The 25,500-nt window shown below is 35.9% G+C and overlaps 2 protein-coding genes across 3 annotated transcripts; one reads left to right on the forward strand and one right to left on the reverse strand.

The window, feature by feature from the left end:
* Positions 1-7,721: 7,721 nt before the first annotated feature.
* Positions 7,722-17,965, reverse strand: LOC119803510 (olfactory receptor 6C76). Of its 2 annotated transcripts, XM_038314875.1 has the most exons (2): positions 17,021-17,926; positions 7,722-7,754 (listed from the first exon to the last, which is right to left on the reverse strand). In XM_038314875.1, the coding sequence occupies exons 1-2, from the start codon at positions 17,924-17,926 to the stop codon at positions 7,722-7,724; spliced, it is 939 nt and encodes a 312-aa protein (XP_038170803.1). The 2 variants fall into 2 exon arrangements, with proteins under 2 accessions (XP_038170803.1, XP_038170804.1); XM_038314876.1 differs by lacking the exon at positions 7,722-7,754 and having other exon boundaries at positions 16,985-17,965.
* On the forward strand, positions 13,561-14,511 carry LOC119803511 (olfactory receptor 6C70-like). Its single transcript, XM_038314877.1, has one exon. The coding sequence runs from the start codon at positions 13,573-13,575 to the stop codon at positions 14,509-14,511; it is 939 nt and encodes a 312-aa protein (XP_038170805.1). The 5' UTR covers positions 13,561-13,572.
* Positions 17,966-25,500: the final 7,535 nt, after the last annotated feature.

Here is a 25,500-nt window from a genome sequence, read left to right on the forward strand (position 1 = left end):
TGATTACAGAAATGCTAAATGCGTTTTATGGAGAAAGAATATTCGCAAAGAGAAAAGTATCAAGTCAAGGAATGAGGTAATGAACTCAATCATTCTTTAAAACTCTATTTTGGATGTATCTTCCCTGTAATTTCTATAAGTCACAAGCAGGCTTCCTGGTCTCTCACTCTTGTAATTTATTTGACCTTATTCTGGGAATTTCCCTGAGCCTTAGGTGTAAGAGTTATGCTGAAGTCCAGCAGTGGTGGTGCACCCCTTTAATCCCAGAACTCGGGAGACAGAGTCAGGTGGATCTCTGTCTCTGTCTTCGAGACCAGCCTTGTCTACAGAGCAAGTCACAGGACAGGCTCCAAAGCTACATAGAGAAACTCCGTCTTGAAAAACAAATACAAAAAAAAAAAAAAAAAAAAAAAAAAACTCCACCAGCTATGCTGTAAATGTATCCATTGTTGTAGATGTATCTACTGGGGTCTGGACACCCCATGATTAGTTGTTCTCTCTATTTTGACCTGTAGCAGTTTTCTGTGCTGGTCTCTATGCGCTACAAATAGAAGTTTCTTTGATGATGTGTGGAAGTTACACTTACCTGTGGGTATAAGAACAACATTTACAATGCAGTTAGTGATGATGCAGGTCTAGTAAAGTGACTAGGGTAGGCTCTCCTCAAAGGTCCATAACCTCACATTATTCCTGGGTAACTGGCTAGGTTTCCAGTCCCAGGCATGATTTCCTTCCTATTAAGTGGACTTTAAGACCAATTACAGAGCTGCTGGTTACCCCTAAGATAAGAAAGCCACTATTATCTCTTTAGTATTATATTACAGGACTCGTCATTGTTGTGGTTCATAGGCCTCAAAGGGTAGGACGACTGCTTGCTTTCGCCCCGACTTGGCAGTTTTCAAACATAATCAAAGGAAAGGGAACCATGAATTATAGAGAAGTAAGGGACGTAAATGGAAAGGGTTGAGAGAAGAAGTTGAAGAAGGCAATAATGTAATTATATTTTAATTAAAAACTTTAAAACATAAGAAAAATGTTCTGATTCTGCAATGCAGCAACAAAATAATTCCAAAAACATAAAAAGATTTGCTTGACAAAACATAATGAAAGATCAGTAATTTAACTAAGTATTTCAATTTACAGAAGTCAAAGTATTATATTTTTAATTTCCCTTATTTGGGTTCTGTTTAAGTTTACAAGTAAATAATTTAGCAATTATACAAATTAATAACTTAAAGGCTTAAATAGGGATAAGCTAAAAATTAGACAGACTTTTTTTTGCTGAAGGCATAGCTGGATAAATCGTCAGTAAACTCACAGCTGTTTCTTTCTAGTATGAAAATATGAGGGCAATCAAACAAAATTATTTCATCTGTTCTTGGGTAAAATATTTCTAAGGTTGACTGGACTTACATCAGTAGTATAACCAGAGTGTGGATTAAATTCCACTGTGCGTAATATCAGTAAGTGTTACCATTTTGTAGACATTTGCAGGTATCGTAAGCACATGAAATTTTCAGACATTTAGAAAAGATTTTACAATTTACATTAAGTCCTTTGGAAAACTGCACCTGAAATACTATTGGATATTTTTCATTAGTTGTGTATTTCTTGATGTCTTGCCTTAAACTATATTGCCTAAGTAATAAAATTATTTTTAAATAATTTAAAGAATTGCTTAGCATTAAATACTGTGACTGTATTTTATGTTTTACTTAAGGTCAAGACATTTAATCTATACATAACGTTCAGGTGTTTGTTTTTGTTTTCTGAAACAGATAATTTTATACATTCAATTGAGAAAATATTTTCTATCAAAGTATGTAGTCAGACTTCTTAACTGTCCTGTTTTGTTTCCTCTTATATATGGCAGCACGTCCTGAAGACTAAACCAACCCTGCAAAAAGTAATAAATTTTTGTCTACCAGTTATCCAAAATAAGTAATTTTAAAATAATAATTATTTATTCTTTTTATATTAAAACTGTTTTTGTTGATTTTTATTAAGCTCTAGATTTTTCTCTGCTCCCCTCCCTGCCTCTACCCTCCCCACTTTAAGTCTCCCTCAAGGAACCCATAATCCCAATTTACTAAAGAGAGCTTGTCTTTTCCTACTTCCCATGTCGATTAGATCTATGTATGTCTCTCTCTTAGGGTCCTCATTGTTGTCTAATTTCTTTGGGGTTGTGATTTGTAGGCTGGCTTTCTTTGTTTTATGTTTTAAAACCACTTATGAGTGAGTACATATGACAATTGTCTTTCTGTGTCTGTGTTACCTCACTCAAAATAATGTTTTCTAGTTCCGTCTATTTTCCTGCAAAATTCAAGATGTCGTTATTTTTTTCCACTGTGTAGTACTCCATTGTGTAAATGTACCACATTTTCCTTACCCATTCTTCAGTTGAGGGGAATTTAGGTTGTTTCCAGGTTCTGGCTATGACAAACAATGCTGTTATGAACATAGTTGAGCACATGTCCTTGTGGCATGATTAAGCCTCTTTTGGATATAGATCAAAAGTGGTATTACTGGATCTTGAGGAAGGTTGTTTCCTAATTTTCTGAGAAATCACCACACTAACATCCAAAGGAGCTGTACCAGCTTGCATTCCCACCAGCAATGCAGGAGTGTTCCCTTCACCCCACAACCTCTCAAGTATAAGTTGTCATCAGTGTTTTTGATCTTGGCAATTCTTACAGGTATAAGATGAAATCTCAGAGTTGTGTTGATTTGCATTTCTCTGATGACTAAGGACATTGAGCACTTCCTTAAGTGTCTTTCAGCCATTTTAGATTACTCTTTTGAGAATTCTCTGTTTAGTTCTGTACTCATTTTTTTTAAATTGGATTATTTGTTCTTTTGATGACCAATTTCTTGAGTTCTTTGTATATTTTGGAGATCGGCCCTCTGTCTGATGTGGAGTTAGTGAAGATCTTTTCTCATTCTGTAGGCTGTCATTTTATTCTGTTGATTGTGTCTTTTGCTTTACAGAAGCTTTTCAGTTTCAGAGGGTCCCATTTATTAATTGTTTCTCTCAGTGTCTGTGCTGCTGGGGTTATATTTGGGAAGTGGTTTCCAGTGTCAATGTGTTCAAGTATCCTTCCCACTTTCTCTTCTATAAGATTCAGTGTGTCTGGCTTTATATTGTGGTCTTTGATCCATTTGGACTTGATTTTTGTGCATGGTGATAGATATGATTCTATTTTCATTCTTCTACATGTTGATATCCAGTTATGCCAGCAGCATTTGTTAAATATGCTTTCTTTTTTATTTGATATTTTTGCTTCTTTGTCAAAAATCAGGTGTTCGAAGTTGTGTGGGTTTTCAGTTTGGTTGCATTGGTCCTCCTGTCTGTTCTTATGCCAATAACAGGCTGTTTTCAGTATTGTAGCTCTGTAGTAGAGTTTGAAGTCAGGGATTGTGATATCTCCAGACGTTCTCTTATTGTACAGAATTGTTTTGGCTAGCCTGGGTTTTTTGCTTTTCCATATGAAGTTGAGTACTATTCTTTCTAGGTCTGTGAAGAATTTTGTTCGGCATTGCGTTGAATCTGTACATTGCTATTGGTAAGACTGCCATTTTTACCATGTTAATTCTGCCTACCCAAGAGTATGGGAGATCTTTCCACTCTCTGGTGTCTGTTTCAATTTCTTTCTTAAAGATTTGAAGTTCTTGTCACACAATTCTTCCACTTGTTTGGTTAGAGTTACTCTTTATGCTATTTGTGGCTATTGTGAAGGGTGCTGTTTCTCTAATTTATTCCCCAGCCCTTTTATCATCTGTAGACAGGAGGGCTACTGATTTTTTTATTTTGAGTTAATCTTGTATCCTGCTACATTACTGAAAGTTTTTATGAGTTGTAGAAGTTCCTTGGTAGAATTTTTGGGATCACTTATGTAAACTATCATATCATCAGCAAACAGAGTTTGTCTTCTTCTTTCTGAATTTGTATTCCCTTGATCTCCTTTTGGTGTCTTACTGCTCTAGCTAGGACCTCAAGAACTATATTGAATAGATATGTAGAGAGTGGACAACCTTGTCTTTTTCCTGAATTCAGTGGAATCGCTTGCTTGGAGTTTCTCTCCATTTAGTTTGATGTTGGCTGTTGTCTTGCTCTATATTGCCTTTATTATGCTTAGGTACGTTCCTTGTATCTCTGCTCTTTCCAAGACCTTATCATGAAAGGATGTTGTATTTTGATAAAAGCTTTTTCAGCATCTAATGAGATGATCATGCGGTTTTAATTTTTCAGTTTGTTTATATGGTTGATTACATTTAAATATTTTCATATGTTGAACCATCCCTGCATCTCTGGGTTGACGCCTACTTGATCATGGTGGATGATGATTCTGATGTGTTCTTGTATTTAATTTGCCAGTATTTTATTTAGCATTTTTGCATCAATGTTCATGAATGAGATTGGTCTGTAATTGTTTTTCTTAGTAATGTCTTTCTGAGGTTTGGGTATCAGGGTAATTGTAGCCTCTTAAAAAGAGTTTGGCAATGTTCCTTCTCTTTCTATTGTGTGGAATAATTTGAGGAGTATTGGTATTAGTTCTTCTTTGAAAGTCTTGTAGAATTCTGAGCTGAAACTATCTGGTCCTGGGCCTTATTTTGGTTGGGAGACTTTTGATGACTGTTTCTATTTCTTCAGCAGTTGTAGGTCTGTTTAATTGATTATCTCTTCTTGATTTAATTTTGCAGAGTGATTTTTGTCCATTTCCTTTATGTTTTCTAATTTATGGAGTACAGGTTTTTGAAATATGACCTGATGATTCTCTGTATTTCTTCCATATATGTGGTTATATCCCCCTTTTCATTTCTAATTTTGTTAATTTAGATATTCTCTCTACATATATCTTTTGGTTAGTTTGGATAAAGATTTGTCATTTTTGTTGATTTTTTTCAATGAACCAACTCTCTGTCTCATTGATTCTTGTATTGTTTTCTTTTTTCTATTTTGTTGATTTCAGCTCTCAATTTGATTATTTTCTGCCACCTATTTCTCTTAGGTGAGTTTGCTTCTTTTTGCTCTAAAGTTTTCAAATGTTCTGTTAATTCACTAGTGTGGAATTTTTCCAGTTATTTTTTCATTTTTTAAATTTTTTTGTTAAAAATTTCTGCCTCCTCTCAGCCTCCTCCCCGCCTCCCACTTCCCTCCCTCTTCCCCAATCCCCTCCCCCCACCTCTCCAGTCCAAAGAGCAGTAAGGGTTCCCTGCCCTGTGGGAAGTCCAGGTCTAGGAAGGTGAGCATCCAACAGGTAAGGCCCCCCAAAAGCCAGTATATGTAGTAGGATCAAAATACTGTGCCATTGTCCTTGGCTTCTCAGCAGCCCTCATTGTCCACCATGTTCAGGGAGTCTGGTTTTATCCCGTGCTTTTTCAGTCCCAGTCCAGCTAGCCTTGGTGAGCTCCGATTAGATCAGCCCCACCATCTCAGTGGGTGGGTGCACCCCTCGCGGTCTTGACTTCCTTGCTCTTGTTCTCCCTCCTTCTGCTCCTCATTTGGACCTTGGAAGCTCAGTCCGGTGCTCCAATGTGGGGCTCTGTCTCTATCTCCATCCATTGCCACATGAAGGTTCTTTGGTGATATGCAAGATATTCATCAGTATGGCTATAGGATCTGGCCATTTCCGGCTTCCTCTCCTCAGTTGCCCAAGGAACTAGCTGGGGGCTTCTCCCTGGACATCTGGGAACTCCTCTAGAGTCAAGTCTCTTGCCATCCCTAAATTGGCTCCCTTAATTGAGATATATACTTCCCTAGGCATTTAGTGCTATGAACTTTCCTCTTAACTCTGCTTTCATTGTGTCTCATAAATTTGGGTATCTTGAGTGGTCATTTTCATTGAATTTTAGGGAGTCTTTAATTTCTCCCTTTATTTCTTCCTTGACCCATTGATGATTTAAGTAAGCATTGTTTAATTTCCATGTGTTTGTGAGTTTTCTGGAATTAGCTGGATGTTAATTTCTAGTTTTAAACCAGAGTGATCTGATAAGGTACAAATGGTTATTTCAATTTTTTTTTTATATTTGTTGAGGTTTACTTTGTTACTGAGTATATGGTCAATTTTTAGAAGTTTCATGAGGTGCTGAGAAGAAGGTATATTCTTTTCTGTGGAAAGGTATATTCTTTTCTTTTTGGATGGAATATTCTATAGATGTCTGTTAAGTCCATTTGAGCCATAACTTTTGTTACTTCCCTTATTTCCCTGTTAATATTTTGTCTGACTAACCTGTCCTGTGGTGGGAGGGGAGTGTTGAAGTCCCCCACTATTAGTGTGTGGGGTTTAATGTATGACTTAAGCTTTAGAAGTGTTTCTTTTACATATGAGGGTGACCTTGTATTTGGGGCATAGATGTTCAGTATTGAGATTTCCTCTTGATGGATTTTTCCTGTGACTAATATGTAATGTCCTTCTTTGTCCCTTTTGATTGATTTTAGCTTATAATCTGTTTTGTTAGATATTAGGATAGCTATTCCCACTTGTTTCTTGGGTCCATTTGATTGGAATATTTTTCCCAACCCTTTACTCTGAGGCAACATCTGCCTTTGAGGTTGAGGTGTTTTTCTTGTATGCAGCAGAAGGATGAATTCTGTTTTCATATCCAATTGGTTAGCCTATATCTTTTTATAGGTGAGTTGAGTCCATTTATATTAAGGGGTGTTAATGACCAGTGATTGCTATCTCCTATTAATTTAATTGTCATTGTTGGTGATCTTAATTTGTATGTTTTTTTCTTCTTGGGATTTGCTAATATGAAACCATCAATTGTCAGTGTTTATGTTGGTGTAGCTAACTTCCTTGGGTTGGAGTTTTCCTTCTATTATTTTGTGTAGGGCTGGGATTGTGGCTACATATTGGTTAAATCTAGTTTTGTCACAGAATATCATGTTTTGTTTTTCTGTGGCGATTGAAAGTTTTGCTGCGTATAGTAGTCTGGGCTGGCATCCATGTCTCTTAATGTCTGCATAATGCTTGAACATGACCTTCTGGCTTTTATTGTTTCCAATGAGAAGTCAGGTGTTATTGTGATAGGTCTACCTTTATATGTTACTTGGCCTTTTTTCTTTGCAGTTCTTAATATTCTTTCTTTACTTGTATGTTTGTTGTTGGGGTTTCTGTCCTGCTGGGTTCCTGCAGTCGTTAAGTCCCACAGAAATCACACAGAGTTCTACATTAGTTATAAACTGATTGGCCCAGTATCTCAAGATTTTTATTAACTCTTATAACTTATTTTAGCCCAATATTCTAGTGTATGTTAGCCACATGGCTCAGTACCTTTCCAGCAGAGTTGTCACATCTTGCTTCTTCTGTGGTGGGCTCACAACTACAGAAAAAAGCTTCCTTCTTCCCAGAATACTCCTGTTCCCATTGACCCACCTCTATTTCTTGTCTGGTTGTCCCGCCTATACTTCCTGCCTGTTTACTGGCCAATCAGCATTTATTTAAAACATAATTGACAGAATATAGACAATTGTCCCACACCATATGTTTAGTGTTTTGATTATTATGTGGTGAGGGGTCTTTTTTTTCTGGATCCAGTCTATTTGGTGTTCTGTAAGCTTCTTATATCTTCATAGGCATATCTTTCTTTTGGTTGGGAAAGTTTTCTTCTATGATTTTGTTAAATAAACTATCTGTGCTTTTGAGTTGATCTCCTTCTATCCCTATTATTCTTAGATTTGGGCTTTACATGGTGTTCCTTTTTCTGGATATTTTAGGTTAAGCTTTTGTTAGATTTAATATTTTCTTTAACTGATGAGTCTATTTCCTTATTGTATCTTCAGCACTTGAGATTCTTTCTTCCATCTCTTGTATTCTGCTGTTCATGCTTGTGTTTGTGGCTCCTGATTATTTTCTCATGATTTCTATTTCTATAATTCCCTCAGCTTGTGTTTTCTTATTGTCTCTATTTTAGTTTTCAAGTCCTTAATGGTTTCTTTCATATGTTTGATTGCTTTTTCTTGGTTTTCTTTAAGGGATTTGTTGATGTCTTCCAGTTTTTTGTTTGTTGTTTCCTCCATTTCTTTGAGGGAATTTCTCATTTCTTCTTTAAGAGTTTCAAACATTCTCCTAAAGTTATTTTTAGGTCAATTTCTTATGTTTCTTCTATATTTTGTTGCTCAGGTCTTGCTGTTGTAGGGTCTTTAGGTTTACTGGTGTTGTGTTGCTCTTTGTGGTGCAGCTTGTGATCTTACCTTTTCTACTTATCTTTTCCTCTAATAGGTGTGGTTGGGGCTGTCTGAGATTCTATGAATAATCTTCTAGGTGCCAGTGAATCCAAACCTCAGATGGCTGTTCCTCGTGGTATAGTCAGTACCATAGTTCTAGTTACCCTATTGGTTACACCATGTTCCTGGAGATAGTTCAGCACTCCTATGCCTTGCTGTGCTCCCTTGAAGTTTGCTGTCTCAGGCCTACTTTGGCCAAGGTTACTGACTTTTACTTGTTTCTGTAAATCCTGGTCTAAATCCCCTCCTGCAGAATTCCCTGACTTAGAGTTGGTCCTGTAAAGGTCTCTTGTTCCAGTCTACTACCTTGGAGTTCCCAGACTTGGGTTCACACAGAACCGCAGAGGACCTGGCTCAGGCTTACTCCCTCAGAGGTCACAGACACACTCAGATCTTCAGAGGTTTCAGGGTCCTGCCTATTTTTTGATGTCCCAGACCAATTCATGGACCCACAGATGTCCTGGTTCAGGCCTAGTTCCTTGGGGGTCATAGACTCATGCCCAGACCCTCAGGGGTCCTGGCTTAGGTCTACTCCCTTGAAGGTCCCAGATTCATGTCTGGTTCAACAGCTGTCTCTGGCTCTGGCTCACTCGCTCAGCAGTTACTCCCCAGAAGACCTGGGTTGGGTTATGATTACCTACAACAGGCAGCTGAGTTGCCTATGGTACCAGAGGAAATAATTCCATCTCTCCAGTACCTCAATTCTTGTGTAATTTTTACAAAGACTGCCTAGGGGCTCAAACTCAGTCTGAAATAGCAATACTGCCTCTAGGAATTTCAGAATGAGACTGTCAAAATTATGTATTCTTAAAGAGCACCTTATTATGATTAATGAGTCCTTTGAGTCCAATTATTGGAGTTAGAAAGTACATTTTAAACAACTCTTAATTTTCATTGTATTTACTTTATTACTAATTTTGTTGTTTATTCCTTCAAAAAAATTTTATTATTTCTACCTGTGGTGGAGAAGGTATGTGTCTGACATGGAGTGCAAGTGAGGGAGCACAAATACCATGACCCATGTGTGTATGGTCAGAGAAAGACTGGAGATTCAATTTTCTACATCTATCTCTGGGTCCCTGGTTCAACTCGGGGTCAGCAGATTGTGGCACCAGCATTTTATACTCTTCCTCAAACCATCAAACAGGACCCAGTAATATTGAATTCAAACTGGCAACTTAAGTTTTAATAAATATACATATGTCATACAAACACACATACAAAAATAGATAGTTAAAACATTCCTGAATAAAGAAAGAACTGCTTGAGGTCTCTCCATCCTTGATTTCAAGTTGTACTAGAGAGCTATAGTAATAAAATCAGACTGGCAAAAAAAAACCCAGAAACACATATCAATGAAATCAACTTTAAAATACAGACAAAAGTAAACATACCTATAGACAGCTGTTAATTTTTTTCCTTTTAATAAAGAAGTCAGAAATACACACTGGAAAAATTACAGCACCTTCAACAAATGGTGCTGGACAAACTGAATTTCTTCATGTAGAAGAATGCCAATAATTTTATGTATATCACCCTACACAAAGCACAGCTCCAAATGGATCAAAGAACTCAAAATTAAATCAGATAACCTTGAACTCATTGGCACAGGAAAAGACTCTCTGAACAGAACACTGCTAGAACAGGCACTAAACTCAACAACTGATATATGGAATTCCATGAAACTTCAGTATATGTAAGGACAATGTCATTTGTAGGCCAACCTACAGAATGAAAAAAAGATTTTTACAAACTATATATCTGATAGAAGGATATATCCAAATACATAAAGAACTCTGAAAATACATGTCTTGAAAACAACCCAATTTTAAAAATGGGGTACAGCTATAACAAGAGAATTCTGAAAAGGGTTCAAATTCTTGAGAAACACTAGAAGAAAATGTTCAACATCCTTAGCCATCAGGAAAAATGCAAAACAAAACATCTTATATCCTTCAGAATGTTCGAGACCAATGAAATAGATAACAGTTCATGCTGGCAAGAATGTGGAATAGGGGGAAAACTCATCCATTGCTGGTAGGAGTGTAAAATTTTACAATCACTATGAAAATCAGTGTGGCATTTCCTCATAAAGCTGAGAATAGATCTACACCAAGAGTCAGCTATACCACTCGGGAAATTCACCCTCCTACAGAGAAAATTGATCAACCATAGCCATTCCTGCTTTAGTAATGATAGCGAGAAATAATCTAGATTCCCCTCACAGATGAATAAATAAAGAAAATATGGTATATTTACACAGTGGAATAACACCCAGCTGTTAAAAAATTAAATTTACAGGTAAAGGGATAGAAATAGAAAAATTATCCTGAGTCAGGTAACCCAGAAAGACAAATATGTTATGTATTCATTTATGTGTGGATATTAGGTCTTAAGTTAATGATAACCAGACTACAATCTTTAGAACCACAGAAGTTAAGTATAGAGTAAGGGATCAGAAGGTACGCAGAGAGAACTCTTACTAGAAAAGGGAAATAAAATAGGTTGTTATGGATGGATTGGGAAGGGTTAAACAGAATTATCAAGTGGAGAGGGGGAGGAAAGAAGGAGAAGAGGAAGGGATTAAAGGAAATGCAACTAAAATTAAGGGTCATTTGAAGGTTGTATGAAAACTTAATACAGTAGAAGTTTCCTAAAATCTATACATATATGATGGCAAAATAATGATATCACCAAATAATGAGGGAGACAGAGCCCCATTTGGCCATTTCTTGTTACCAAAGGAAGCTTCAAGCACCAGGACTGTATACATCTAATTGATATGTTGGCCCATGGGAACCCCTTAACAACCCAGGCTGTTGCCAAACTATAGATTATTCTCCACAAACTGATGGCAAGATCCCACTGCTGAAGACAACACCTGCACAATCCATTGAATGTGGGAAGTTGAGCTGGCGCCTACATAAAGTCTTCACCCATATGTGCTATGCTATGGTAAAGGAAGGAACTTTGCATACCACTAAAGGAAAAACACGAACTCAGCCACAATCCTTTATTTATAGTGGTGTCCTGCCTGTAAGCTGTGCTGGTGCAATGGTGGCACAAACTGGTGGGTGTAACCAGCCAAGATCTGATTTAACTTAAAGTTGACTTTACAAGATAAAACCCTTATGCAACACTACATGTTTGAACAAGAACCTGAGACTAGATGCCCAGGGACCATTGGTAAAGTCAAGTACTATTGTTCCACTCAAAGAACGTTAACAATAAAATGATTCCTAATAACATCCTACTATACTCATAGGTCAGTGCCTTCCTTAGACATCATCAAAGAAAATTTTTCCTACAGCAGATGGGAACAAATAATGTCAAACACAGTGAGATATTATTAGGAGAATAACAGAATAGTTTTAGTACACACACACACACACACACACACACGAAATCCTTATGATTTTAATTTTTTAAATAAAGACCTTCACAGTCTCTTATTTCTAAGATAATCTTTTTAACAATATTTTTCTCAACATTATCAGAAGTTTGACATTTTCATTGTTTTTCTCAAATAATACATGCTTTAAAAGTATTAGCAATTAAATTTCGTTGCATTATATATTATTATTATTATTATTATTATTATTATTATTGCATTGGCTAAAGAATATATTGCTATTGTTTTAAATCAAATTCAGCAGATGTGTTTATATGCTAGAGTAACTACAGAGTCTATAGGATTTCAAAGCTGACTTGTGTTAACTTAATAACATAAAAATCACTTAATTTGATAATATTATGTCTAAATTTAAAAATTGAAATTAATTCCATGAACATTAAACTACATGTTACTGAAGAGTAAACTATAACACTGTTTTAGTAGTATCTATTAACAATAGTGTGTTTTTAAACAAAGATGCTACAGACATAATTTTAGTTTCTTTTTATTGGATCTTAAAATGCACTTAGCATACTGACTGAAACGTGCATATTTTCAGAACTCTCTACATTCTGAATGCTACAAGTCTGTAAAATGTGACATTTACTTAATAATAAAAATGTGGCATTTCTGTCCCCTTTCAAATTACAGCTGTTAAGAACCCCCACCACACCTGTGTCTTACCAGTTTTTTGTTTTTTTTAATTGTAACTAGACGCTGTAGCTCTCTTTGCTCATTTCATTTGACCTTTGTAGATGAACTTAAAACTGCTTTACATACTTTATAAGATGAAAACCGAGATAAGTTAATTTTCCCAGATTATAGAACAATTAATGATAGAATTAAGATTCCAAGAGATCTCTGATATCAATTTTAAAATTCTAATAAGCAGGTTATATTAACAGTAGATTGCTTATTATGTTCTATTTTTTCTTTTGTAGTATTCAGACTAAATTTATTTGCTGTTGCTTTTTCACTATTAGCAGTGGGACACACTGAGAACATGGAGCTGCAAATACAAAATACTATCTATGTTGTAGTCTCTTTCAAGTAGTACATACTTTTTATACCAACTCATCTTTGGTTAATAGTCACTTATTGGATGATAAGTAGTTGCTGAAGATACCAGGATATAAAGGGTATAATGAGATATTACCAATCTGTTTTTCAGTCTTACAATGTTACATGATGAAAATAGTTTTCAAACCAAGGACCTCTTCACAAGAAGAGGCAATGCATTTTCTGTGTCCTGTTTTATTTTTATGATTTTGATTGTAAATGACAAAATTCTGATGCTTAAAACAATTATTTTATGTTTTGCATATTAGATAAATTGGGTTATAATTATTTAATCAGCTCTTTCAATTTATTGAAATTTATTGAATAATAGTTCAATATAAATTTTTTTTGTCATTTAAACTTAAATATCTTGATTATATTTCTCTATGATTTTGTTTGTAATTCACAGAAATGTTATGAGAGGTAACAAGACTTACACTTTAGCATGAAATTTAAAATTTACTAATTAAACTATAGATTTATATTTTCACACTCTCATAATTACACATAGGTAAAATAAGTAATCTTATACTTAATATGAATTGCCATTGATTCCCAGCACAAAGCTTTTCACTAATTTAAAAGATCATCCATAACTAGTTACAGTTAACTTAAAAGTTTATATTGAAAGAGTAGAGAAATTAAGCATTTATACATTGCTCAGATTAATTTCAATTAGTGAGTTGAAATCTCTATTTCCTTTAAACACTTACAGGAGAATCATTGGCATGTAGTTACTGTCATATCTCCAATATCCAGGAATATTACATTTGAAAGGGCTGTGTTCAGAAATATAGATCCTGCAATTTATTGTTTATTGGATACATACCTTTTCACATGGATTTTATATCTTTTTTTTTCTAGAACTTGAGTGAGATCACAAAGAAAAATGAAGAACCATACAAGACAGACAGAGTTTACCCTTCTTGGACTAACAAATAATTCTCAGTTACAGATTGTAATTTTTTTGTGTCTTTTGCTAAATTATTTACTGAGTATGCTAGGAAACTTAACTATCATTGCCCTCACTCTGATAGATCCCCACCTCAAGACACCAATGTATTTTTTCCTCCGTAATTTTTCTTTATTGGAAGTTTTCTTCACAACTACCTGCATTCCCAGATTCTTAATCGCCATTATAACCAAGGAAAAGACAATTTCCTATAATGGTTGTATATGTCAGTTGTTCTTTTACATATTCTTGGGGGCCACAGAGTTCTTCCTCTTGGCCACCATGTCCTATGACCGCTATATTGCCATCTGCAAGCCTTTGCACTATACATCCATCATGAGCAGCAAAGTTTGCCATCAGTTTGTCCTGGGTTCCTGGATAACTGGATTCTTAGTGATTTTCCCACCCCTGATTATTGGCCTTGACTTGGATTTTTGTGCATCAAATGTCATTGACCATTTCCTTTGTGATGTTTCTCCTGTCCTACAACTTTCTTGCTCAGACACACATGTTCTAGAACTAACTTCCTTCATCTTAGCTCTCATGACGCTCATTGTCACACTAGCAGTAGTAATCCTTTCTTATGCTCACATTGTCAAGACGATTATCAAATTCCCTTCAGCTCAGCAAAAGAAAAAGGCTTTTTCCACTTGTTCTTCTCACATGCTTGTTGTTTCCCTCACTTATGGGAGCTGCATATTTATCTACATAAAGCCATCCGCAAATGAAAGAGTTGCTTTGAGCAAAGGAATAGCTGTACTCAACACTTCAGTTGCCCCTTTGTTGAACCCATTCATCTATACTCTGAGGAATAAGCAAGTTAAACAAGCCTTTGCAGCAGTACTTAGAAGAATATTTTCTGCTTCAGGAAAGTAATAACATTTAATTAAATGATTAACCTAAAGCAGAAAAGGAACTTGAAGCAGAAAACAAATTTGTTTTTATTTTAATAATTAATACCTAGAACGTAATTATTTGTGCAGTTTTAACTTGTCCAAGGTTAGAAATTAATCCATTATGTGCCTTTTTACTGTAGTTCTCTTTTATGAACTATGAAAGTCTTTTTATGCTAAAAGTATAAAATCCAAAATTGCTTTGATTTATAATTCAATAAACACAAATAATTAAATGACTGTTACTTAAATAAATGGACTTTATCTCACTTAACAGTTTCATCCTATAAAAGCCTTTGATAATTGTAATTTTATAATTATTGTACATGCTAAAATTGATCTAAGAAAGCCTATTCCTTAAAAATCATTTTATGGGTTAGTTGATGAGGTGATGTTTTTAAACAAAAAGCACTATTTCCTGTTAACTGAATCATGTAGTATTTTATTATTTAGTATTTTATTATTTGTATTATATAAAGTTTAAATTTGCATAGAAAATAAAATATTATTTAGAAGATAGAGAATTGACTCACATGGTCTCTTTTAGGTTTGGTATCATTGTGGAAAGCAGTCCTTTGGCAATGAAGATGGATGTTAACCTGGTTTACAAATGAATCTCATGAATCTCACAATCATGATGATCAACAGTCTCAGAATCTGTTCAGGCTCCTGATACAGCTGGTCATGATTCAGACTGGTATAGCTGCTTGCCACACCTTGTCTCAGTGTGGTGCGGGCAGCTCTAGAGGGTAAGGTTTTCCTCACTGACACGAAAATTGCTGTGCTGTCCAAGGCTAGAGGAGAGGTTGCATAGTCTCCTGGCCGCCAAGGCTAATGCTATGCTGGACTGAGCCAAAGACTGATAACCACAACACTCTGTGCAATCACTAGAAGAGAAATAGTGCTCTAGTTCAATGAGGAATGGTGATCGTGATGGTCTAAGCCCAAATAAATCTGTCCCTGTGAGCTTCAGGGTTTAATTTTTTTTTTTTTTTTTTGAGAAGGACAATGAGGGGGTCGGGTTCTGAACTGCAAACAAAGCAGAGTTTTCAAGAACACTGTAGCTACATGGTCTCGTTTGTGCTCACCAAAGAAGTGAGAAAATAGTAGAAACCCAGAAGCAGCTAGAAAAATGACTTTTTCGCCCCATAAGATGTTGCCACAATCTGTATGAGATGTTTCGATTTACTGTTAAGAAAGACTACATGAGAAATTATTCTAAATAGTATTCTGTTATACTCATTGATTGTGCCTAGCCTAATTATTAGAGACCTTCACGCAGCAACTGTTGGAAACAGATGCAGAGACCCACAGACAAGCTTTAAGCAAACCTCCAGGAATCCTGCAGAAGATGAAGAGGAAATATTGTAGGAGACATAGGGGTCAAGGGCACCACAAGAAAACCCTCAGAATCAACTAACCTGAGTTCATAAGGGTTCACAGAATCAACAATCAAGCAATGTAGATAAATAGGAAGACATCAGAAAAGCCCATTTATTAGGGTAACAACTATAATTGTAAAAATTTGAAAAGCAGGAAAATTTTAAAATATATTTAAATAAAGTACAATCATATCAATGTCACTCCTCTCTTTCCTCGCTGTGAGAATAATAATCAGTTAAATTATTCTTAAAGCTATACTTTACTTTTTGTTTTTTTACCACTATAATAATGAGAAACACAACAAATGTAAAAATAATCTACAAACAATAACCTGAAAAAATACATTTTTTTCTGATGATTCACCATGATTACCAGAAATAGAATCCCATTTTCAAACATTAAGTTGCAAATTAAGTTTTATGTTTGGTATAAAAATGAATGTCTCCATTTTCCTTTTAGCATTTTATTTTGTTTTTAATTTTCACTTTTTTCCTATTTTGAGAACTTCATACTTTCAATCAATGGCTTATAAATTGATAAATGATATCATATCATTAAATTTCCTCTATGATCATTTAAGAAATGATAACAACTATAAAAAATACAATATATTTATTATCTAACGCCACCAAAGTAAAAAGTCAGGTATGCATATATATGTATATATGTGTGTGTGTGTGTGTGTATACACACAAATATAGTCACATAAACATACATGCAAGAATATTTGTGTATATATTTGCATAACACATACATGAATTAACAAAGTCCCCTGTCTTATTTATTATATGAATATTTATTATAGCATATTTCCAAAAATATGCATGATGTAATAGATACATGTATTACTTGAAATACATAAGCTATAATTCAAAATTACTTCATTTATAATTATCATATAATGTTAGCAACCATCCCATAATGATCTTGCTTATGAATTGATTAAGTGAACTGTAACATGAATATAGCAAATGCATTAAGGGTAGCGTTTCTCAGATGAACCAAAATAAAGATATGTTCATTAGCTGAATTCAATTAGTTGAAATTGTCCCATGTTTCATTTGTCATCTCTATCAGATAAATGTTTTTGAAGCAAGTACCTTTCTCACTAGATCCTTAAATGCTTGTTTCACCTGCTGGTTCCTTAAAGTGTAGATAAAAGGATTCAGCATGGGGGCAACAGAGGTGTTGAGCATAGCCACCCCCTTTGTCAAGGTAACTCCAGCCTTGGCAGATGTTTTCACATACATGAAGATGCAGCTTCCATAGGAAATGGAGACAACAATCATGTGTGAGGAGCAGGTTGAGAAGGCTTTTTTCCTTTGTTGGGTTGAGGGAAATTTCAGAATAGTTCTGAGGATATAGATGTAAGAGAGAATTATCAGCATAAGCGTAGTCATAAGTGTGATCAAAGCCAATATAAAGCTCATAAGTTCTAGGGTACTTGTGTCTGTGCAGGAGATTTGGAGCAAAGGAGCGGAGTCACATGTGAAGTGGTCAATAATGTTGGAGTCACAGAAATCTAGCTCTAAGCCCATGGCCAGTGGTGGAAAAATTATCAAGAAACCAGCCAGCCAGGAGCTGATGATGAGCTGATGACAGATCTTATTGCTGATGATGGTTGTATAGTGGAGGGGCTTGCAGATAGCCACATAGCGATCATAGGACATGGATGCCAGAAGGAAAAACTCTGTTGAACCAAGGAAAATAAAGAAAAATAGTTGGGCAGCGCAAGCATTATAGGAGATTGATTTGTCTCCAGTTAGGATGCTGACCAAAAACCTAGGGTTACAGACAGAAGTAAATGAAATTTCCAAGAAGGAGAAATTCCTGAGGAAGAAATACATGGGGGTCTTCAGGTGGGAATCCAGCAGCGTGAGTGTGATGATGGTTAAATTTCCAATTATGCTGAGCACATACGTGAGAAACAGAAATAAGAAAATCACAGTCTGAAGCGCAGGATCGTCTGTCAGACCCAGGAGGATGAAGTATGTCACTGATGTTCTGTTCCTCATCCCTGACAGTTTGTCTACAACAAATCTGATCAAATCAACAAATAAAACAAGGAAACAAGAACGTAAGCCACAAGACAAGCACAGTGCGTTCTCTCTCTCTCTCTCTCTCTCTCTCTCTCTCTCTCTCTCTCTCTCTGTCTGTCTGTCTGTCTCTCTCTCTCTGTCTCTCTCTCTGTCTCTCTCTCTCTCTATCTTTCTCTCTCTCTGTCTCTCTCTCTCTCGCTCTCTCTCCCTTTCTCTCTCTCCCTCCCTCTCTCCATCTCTCTGTGCATTTGTGTAATACTGTCTAAATTTTGATCTTATCTTTGAAGATCCATTTTCCATGTTTAAAGCCAGCCTATTCTATGATTGTACTCTGCCACCATCCATTACTTTTCCTATTTTATACAATACACTAATTTCATTATTAGCATCATATGCTTACTGACCATTGTGGAAATCAGTGATCAGCTTACTCAATTACCTACAGAAATAGTATAGGCAACAAACTAAAAAAGTAAATAATATAACTTCTGTTAATATTTTTAACCTATTTTCTCAACAAAATAAAAAAATCAACAGTGTCATTATATTTCTGTATTTTGAACAATTAAATAATATTCCTCTTTTTAAAAATAATCCAAACCACAAATTTGTCTCTTTGTATTATTGGAGGCCTTAAATTTTCAATCTTCATTCTTGATCTTAGAAATATAGAGACTCTTCTTATTAAATTCAAGTAATGTAGCATTTTTAGTTGAATTGCTAAAAATATTTTTTGAAATTTTCTTAAGCATCAAACAGCAAGAACAGAATATATTTTATGTCATATACTAATAATTCATATCTGAAAACATTGAAATATGCAGACATTTTAATATGCTGGTTAGAATTATCTAAAGCAACTATATCGGTGACAAGAACTTGTTCAGACTAAATAATGGTTAGATGCTCAAATAGGAAGGAAATGTGCTACGTTCTCCACACTTAACGGCTAAAATGTTTTATTTTCAATATATTTAAGTTGTAAAATTTTAAAGTTAACTGGTATGTATATATTAGTTATGTATACATATGAAACAGCTATAAATACAATTGCATGAGAAGACAGTAAATAAAGCTGAAACATTTTACAGAAATACTTGAAAATATCAACTTAAAGTATCAATAGTTAAGGTGAAATATCAAACACAGAGTAATATGCTTAGTTCCCTTAAACTAAAATCTATAGCTGGTCCTGTAGCACAAAGAGAAATCACTGTTTGTGGTTCTCCTCTCACAAAGCTGTCTCCTCACAGAATGCCTGATGTTTAATTCTCAAAATAGGTAGTGAAACATCTTTTTCATGTGTTTTCTAATATCACCCAACATATAGGATACTGACATATTCCTTACAATATCTTAACAACACATCTCCAGATGGGCATTTTTTTGCTATAAAATTATTCAGATCATTCCAATATTTCTCACAGGTATATTGCCAATGTTTCTCCATGAAAAAGCATCACTTATACTATTTTTGCAACACATCACTTCAAAAATATTCTACAAAATGTGGAAATGCATAATGACTTGTGGGATACATAATAATAGGGCACTGATGTGTATAAGTAGAAGATTATTTCCAGCAATCATATTTAATTGGTTGATAGTGTAACCTACATCCCAGGAGATTGCAGAAGTTACCTGCAAGGAGTTAGCTAGGCATTTGTGGAAAGGCTGAGATCTAACAACAAAACTAGTTATCTTCTTACAATAATCTTCATAGGACAGTGTTCAGACGCGGCTTCATCCTACTCAGTTACTCCATATTATATAAAGCAGTAGTGGAATAGTTGAGGCTGTGCCTTTCCCCGAGAGACTCCATTTCATAAGCAGTCTTTTAACTTTATTCTGAGGGTGGAGGATGATTGTGGCAGAGTGACACAAAACATGTGTCATCCTCAACATGAGGATAAATAAATTTAAAACATGAAAGTAAAGCTGTACTGAGAAAGCACAGTAGGCCTTCATCCTACTGTGTAGCAAGGATTAAACATGTCTTCCAACCTGTCAGGGACCAGTCTCAACAAAAATACCTCTTATCAGGGTAGGGAAATAGTAGTATCGAATATGAAGATGTGTGTGAAAATAATAAAACAGAAACCACAGAACAGGACCGGGAGGGCATTCCAGTGAATACTGAAATAGTCTGTGTTTAATTTTCCGTACACTTTTATACCCCAGTACAAAAGGCAGCAAAAGACTTCCTTAACACAATACAAAAGACAACTCAACAGTTCATTGCCTTAGCACTTTGAGGCATCAAGTCTCTGGCATTCTGGTGTTTGGGCGGTGAAGCCACACTAGACCAAGTATCCTGAAGCAGCTACTACTCAGGTAACCTCATAATACAAAGGAAGGAACAAAAATACGTTTGCAAATTATGACCAACTGTAGGGATAAAAATAGGCTCACACTTTTGGGCCTCCACATCTACCCTCAAATACCCAGGGGCAGGATCACAGGCAGGACCACTATGCATTGTTCAATGTATCTTTACACAGTTTGTCATAGTTACATATGTATTAACTGGAAGTGAGTGAGTTCTGTTTTTAATTGAGGTTTTGTGCTAAATAATATATTTTGAAATCCTTTAAGTATTTTTCTGATCTGATATTTTTAAAGGAGACCATGATACATTCTATCACCAAGTTGCTCCCCACCAATCAAATATCAGGTATCGTTGTGTTTCTTATTTTGAACTACTTTCCTTTTTATACTATTAAGTCAAGATAATGGAGTTGTGTTTTAAATAAGCACCTCTGTGTATTTTATGGAGACTGCAGAATATTGCTATGTGAATCATTTTTGCAACCATTTACATATATGTGAATGGATTATGTATCTAATGTTTAAAATCACACATTTAAACCCTATAAATAACCTGCCTACACTGAGAAGTACTGAGAAATCCATTTGAACATTTTATTCCATAGTTAAAACACATACTCAGGTTATCAGTTACATTATGATTATCTGTTCATTGACCATTTGCTCTGCCCTGAAAATAATTTTCTATACTTTTATATATTACTATCATTGATATGGTCCTATCTCATAAACACAAAATTTTATTATGCAGTTTTTTTTATTTTCTCTTAGTGTGTATAAGTGTGAGTGTGCTCCACTGTGCACACTCTCAGAATGTGGAAAAACAAGCACAACTCTAGGAGTCAGCTCTCTCCTCCACATAAGACTTCTGAGAATTGAACTCAAATTGTCAGGCTTAATGGAAAGTGTCTTTATACGTTGAGCCATCACTGCCTTTTATGTTGTAGTAAAGACATTTTTTTGTGCTCAGTGCCTCTCTCTGAAGCCAGAGCTCACTAACTCGACTCAGGTATGTTTACTGGTCAGTGGGTCCCAGCGTTTTTGAAAACCTGAAAAGTGAACAATGTATGTTTGACCTGGTTGTCTAGGCACCAGCAGCTGGATTCTTGGTTATTTACTCCTTTGTTAAATGGATTTCCATGAAACTTGAATTAGCTTTCAGTGACTTCCTGAACTACTTCTTCCCAATCTCTCATTTACTTGATGCTGAAATTGTATGTAAAAACATAATTGGCACTAGATTATTCCTAGCAAGTTTGCTGTGTGCTTTATTTCAAGAGGCAATCTCCCGACTTGATGTGTCAACCTCTTACAATCTCTTTATTTACCATGGATACATAGATAAGAGCAGAGTTACGTCCTCAGCACCCATGACATGCAGCTCACAGCTGCTTGTGACTCCAGTTCTGATGCCTCTGAACGCCCCAGGCACTTGCATACATGTGCATACACTCACACACAGACACATAATAAAACAGATCTTTAAAAAGTGTCCCATTTGCATAGAAAATCAGTGATTTAAAGCTATTTTTCCTAATGTACATTCTGACTACCCCATTCTAAAGAAAAGATAATATTTATAATGTAGAAACTGAGCCAATTTTATTTTATGCTTTCTTTTCTACATTGGGACTACCAGATGATATATATATATATATATATATATATATATATATATATATATATATATATATATATTTCATATTCTTTAGTTTTCCCCAACTCAGACCATTCCTCTTTCTACCCAACCAATTCCATCTTACTTTTATCTCTTAAAAACAAAACAAAACCACACACAATAAGAAGAACAATAGAGTACAAATCCTGTTGGTAACAAATGCCCAGAAGAGTAAGTGCCATTCTATTGAAGAAAACTGACTTCCCCTCTCTGTGGTGATGTGAAAGAAAATAGTTCACAAAGGGACTATAAGTCTTTGGGAATGTGGTTTTCTGGAAAAAAAAAAAATAACCCGCAAAGGAAGTGGCACTATTGGGAGGTGGCTTTTTTGGAAGAGGTGTGGCTTTGTTGGAATAGGTGTGGCCATGTTGAAGAAGAGTGTCACTAGGGAGTGGACTTTGAAGTCTCCTTTGTTTAACCTACACTCAGTGTGGTAAAATTTTCACTTCTTGTTGCCTGTAGATCAAGATGTAAAATTCTAAGCTCCTTCTCCAGCATCATGTCTGCCTACATAATGCCATGTCTCACCGTGATGATAATGGACCTCTGAATCTGTAAGCCAATTAAATATTTTTCTTTATAAATGTTTCCATGTTCATGATGTCTCTTCATACGGAAACCCTAACAAACACACTATTCCAGTAGCTACTAATTGTGAATAAATTCTTACGTAGGTATGACACTTTGTGCCACTTACCCTACTCAAGTCTAAGACTGTGTCTGGCTGGAGTTTTTGGAGATGGGTGTTGTGTATGCTGCTATAGCCTCTGTGCTTCTGCCCTGATATATCTGTGAAATGTTCTTTCCTTGAAAAACCTTTATAAAATCTATTAAAATAACAGTTTTTAAAGCTTTGTAATTATGTTGTTGTGAAGATTTTTAGGATCACTCGATTCCAAAAATTGTTTGAATGTGTCTTATAGATCTTACAGTTGCATCTTTTGTTCTTTTAGATTTATTTATTTTAATTTTATCTATATGAGTGTTTTATATGCCCTAATTCTGTGAATGCAGTTCTAATATGGGCCAGAAGGGACATTGGATACTCTAAAACTAGAGATACAGAAGGTTTTTAGTCCCCCACCACCACTGTGGGTGCTGGGAATCAAATGTGAGTCCTCCAGAAGACAACAATGGCTTTTCTGTCCACTGAGCCATTTCTCTAGCCCCTTTTTGGTGGGGGACAATTCTTTTAAAAAAATTTCCACCTCCTCCCATTTCCCTCCCCCTCCCCCCCATCCCTCTCCCCCTCTCTCTCCAGTCCAAAGAGCAGTCAGGATTCCCTGCCCTGTGGGAAGTCCAAAGTCCTCGCCACTCCATCCAGGTCTAGGAAGGTGAGCATCCAAACAGACTAGGCTCCGTGGGGGACAATTCTGTATTCTGTCAATTACATTTTAAATAAGTGCTGATTGGCCAGTAGACAGGCAGGAAGTATAGGTGGAGCAGGACAACCAGACAGGAAGTAGAGGCAGGGCAATGAGAACAGGAGTATTCTGGGAAGAAGGAAGAGTTCTCCACAGTCCTGTCCAGACACCGAAGAAGCAGGATGTGACCTGACCCCTGATAAAGGTACTGAGCCATGTGGCTAACATATACTAGAATAATGGGTTAATATAAGTTACAAGAGTTAATAAGAAACCTGAGCTAATGGGCCAATCAGTTTATAACTTATGTAGACCTCTGTGTGATTTTCTTTGGGCCTTACTTGCTGCGAGAATTGGGCAGGACAGAAACCCCAACAAGCAGGCCCTCATGTTACACCTTTTAGAGATAATAGCAAAACCCATTTTACAGGTATATATCACAGTCTCTGAGTGATTGGCATGTTTGAAACAGATGACTATTATGTTATAACAGTGCAACACAGGCCTTAAAAAATCACCGTTTCTGCCTGAATTTCTAAATTGAGACCAGATATTTCCCAGTAAAAAGAGTCTCAGGACTCTAATAACTTATTCCACAAGTAACCTGTTTTACTGTGACCTTTCTTATAAGAAAGGAATGGGTCAAGCCATGGTGGAGCACACCTTGAATCCAATCACTTGGGAGGCAGAAGCAGGCAGATCTCAGTGAGTTCACAGCTAGCCTAGTCTACAGAGTTAATTTCAGGACAAGCTCCAGAACTACAGAGAAACTCTGTCTTAGAAAATTGAAAAGAATAAGAAAGAAAGAAAGAAAGAAAGAAAGAAAGAAAGAAAGAAAGAAAGAAAGAAAGAAAGAGAGGGGAGGGAGAGAGAGAGAGAGAGAAAGAAAGATAGAAAGAAAGAACAAAAAAGAAAGGAGAGAAACTAGAACCCTTTTCTTGCTCTCCCTAATTCTGGCCCAGACTAACTGTTTTCTCTAATGAGTGTTAGAGAAGTCCAGTGTTAGGGTAAATAGATGGACGTGAGCCTGAGATTCTGGATATGGGTACAGGAGACTTAGGAGAAAGACCTGAACTGTCCTTACGGTTGGAATATTGAAAATTTCAGGCAGCTATTACAAATACAGCATATATCATTATAAGAGTAGCCGTACCTGCTTATGAATGTACCTCACTGGTAAAGGAAAGAACTTTGAGACTCATTTGAAAGATATGAATATTTTTTGAGGTTCAAATTTATTTGGTAAATTCCTGAGAAATTCTTGCCAATTTAGGTTTTTTTTGTTGCTGTTTTTGTTTTTTCTCACTCCAATGATGTAGGCAGGTCTTCTATCTATCTGTTGCTTTCATTGGTTAATTAATAAAGAAAACTGCTTGGCCTGATAGGTCAGAACATAGGTAGGCGGGGAAGACAGAACAGAATGCTGGGAAAAAGGCAATGAGTTAGATACCATGATTCTCCTCTCCGAGACAGATGCAGGTTAGGATCTTTCCCAGTAAGCCACCACCTCGTGGTGCTACATACATTAATATAAATGGGTTAATCAAGATGTGGGAGTTAGCCAGTAAGAGGCTAGAGCTAATGGGCCAGCAGTGTTTAAAAGAATACAGTTTTCATGTATTATTTTGGGTAAAGCTGGCCAGGAACTGGGCAGTGGGAAGTGGCCTGCAGCTCCTTCTACACTCCAAATTCTGAAGAACTTTGAGAGGGAGGTGGGCAGGAGGTACCAACACTGTTGCCACCCACAGGTCTCTGTTTCCAAAAGACCCACTCAGACACCCACCCCTACCTACCTCATCATCCTGCCCTTAGCAAACTTTCCCTGCAACATCAGTAGCCCCTGTAGGCTCAAACACCACCTACACCACTTGGAAGAACAGATGTGTAAACACTAGTGTAAAAATATATTTAAAAACATAAAGGGCAGTATGGAAGAACCATAAACCTGTGGTCCTGAACAACAAGCAATACCTGAACCTTCCAAATCAATAAAGCAAAAGAAAATGAGCTTAAAAACAACTTTATGAATATGATAGAGGCCCTTAAAGATGAAATGGACAGTTCCCTTAAAGAAACTGAGGAAAAGACAAACAAAAAAATTAGAAGAAAACAAAAAGTCCCTTAAAGAAAACCAAGAATGCCAATAAAAAAAAACAGGTGAAAGAAACAGTTCAAGACCT

Source organism: Arvicola amphibius, chromosome 17 (genome assembly GCF_903992535.2).
Source record: "Arvicola amphibius chromosome 17, mArvAmp1.2, whole genome shotgun sequence".
Classification (NCBI taxonomy): Eukaryota; Metazoa; Chordata; class Mammalia; order Rodentia; family Cricetidae; genus Arvicola; species Arvicola amphibius.

Coding starts and splice junctions, on each gene's coding strand:
- LOC119803511 (XM_038314877.1), top strand. CDS start 13,573: ATGAAGAACCATACAAGACAGACAGAGTTTACCCTTCTTGGACTAACA.
- LOC119803510 (XM_038314876.1), bottom strand. CDS start 17,926: ATGAGGAACAGAACATCAGTGACATACTTCATCCTCCTGGGTCTGACA.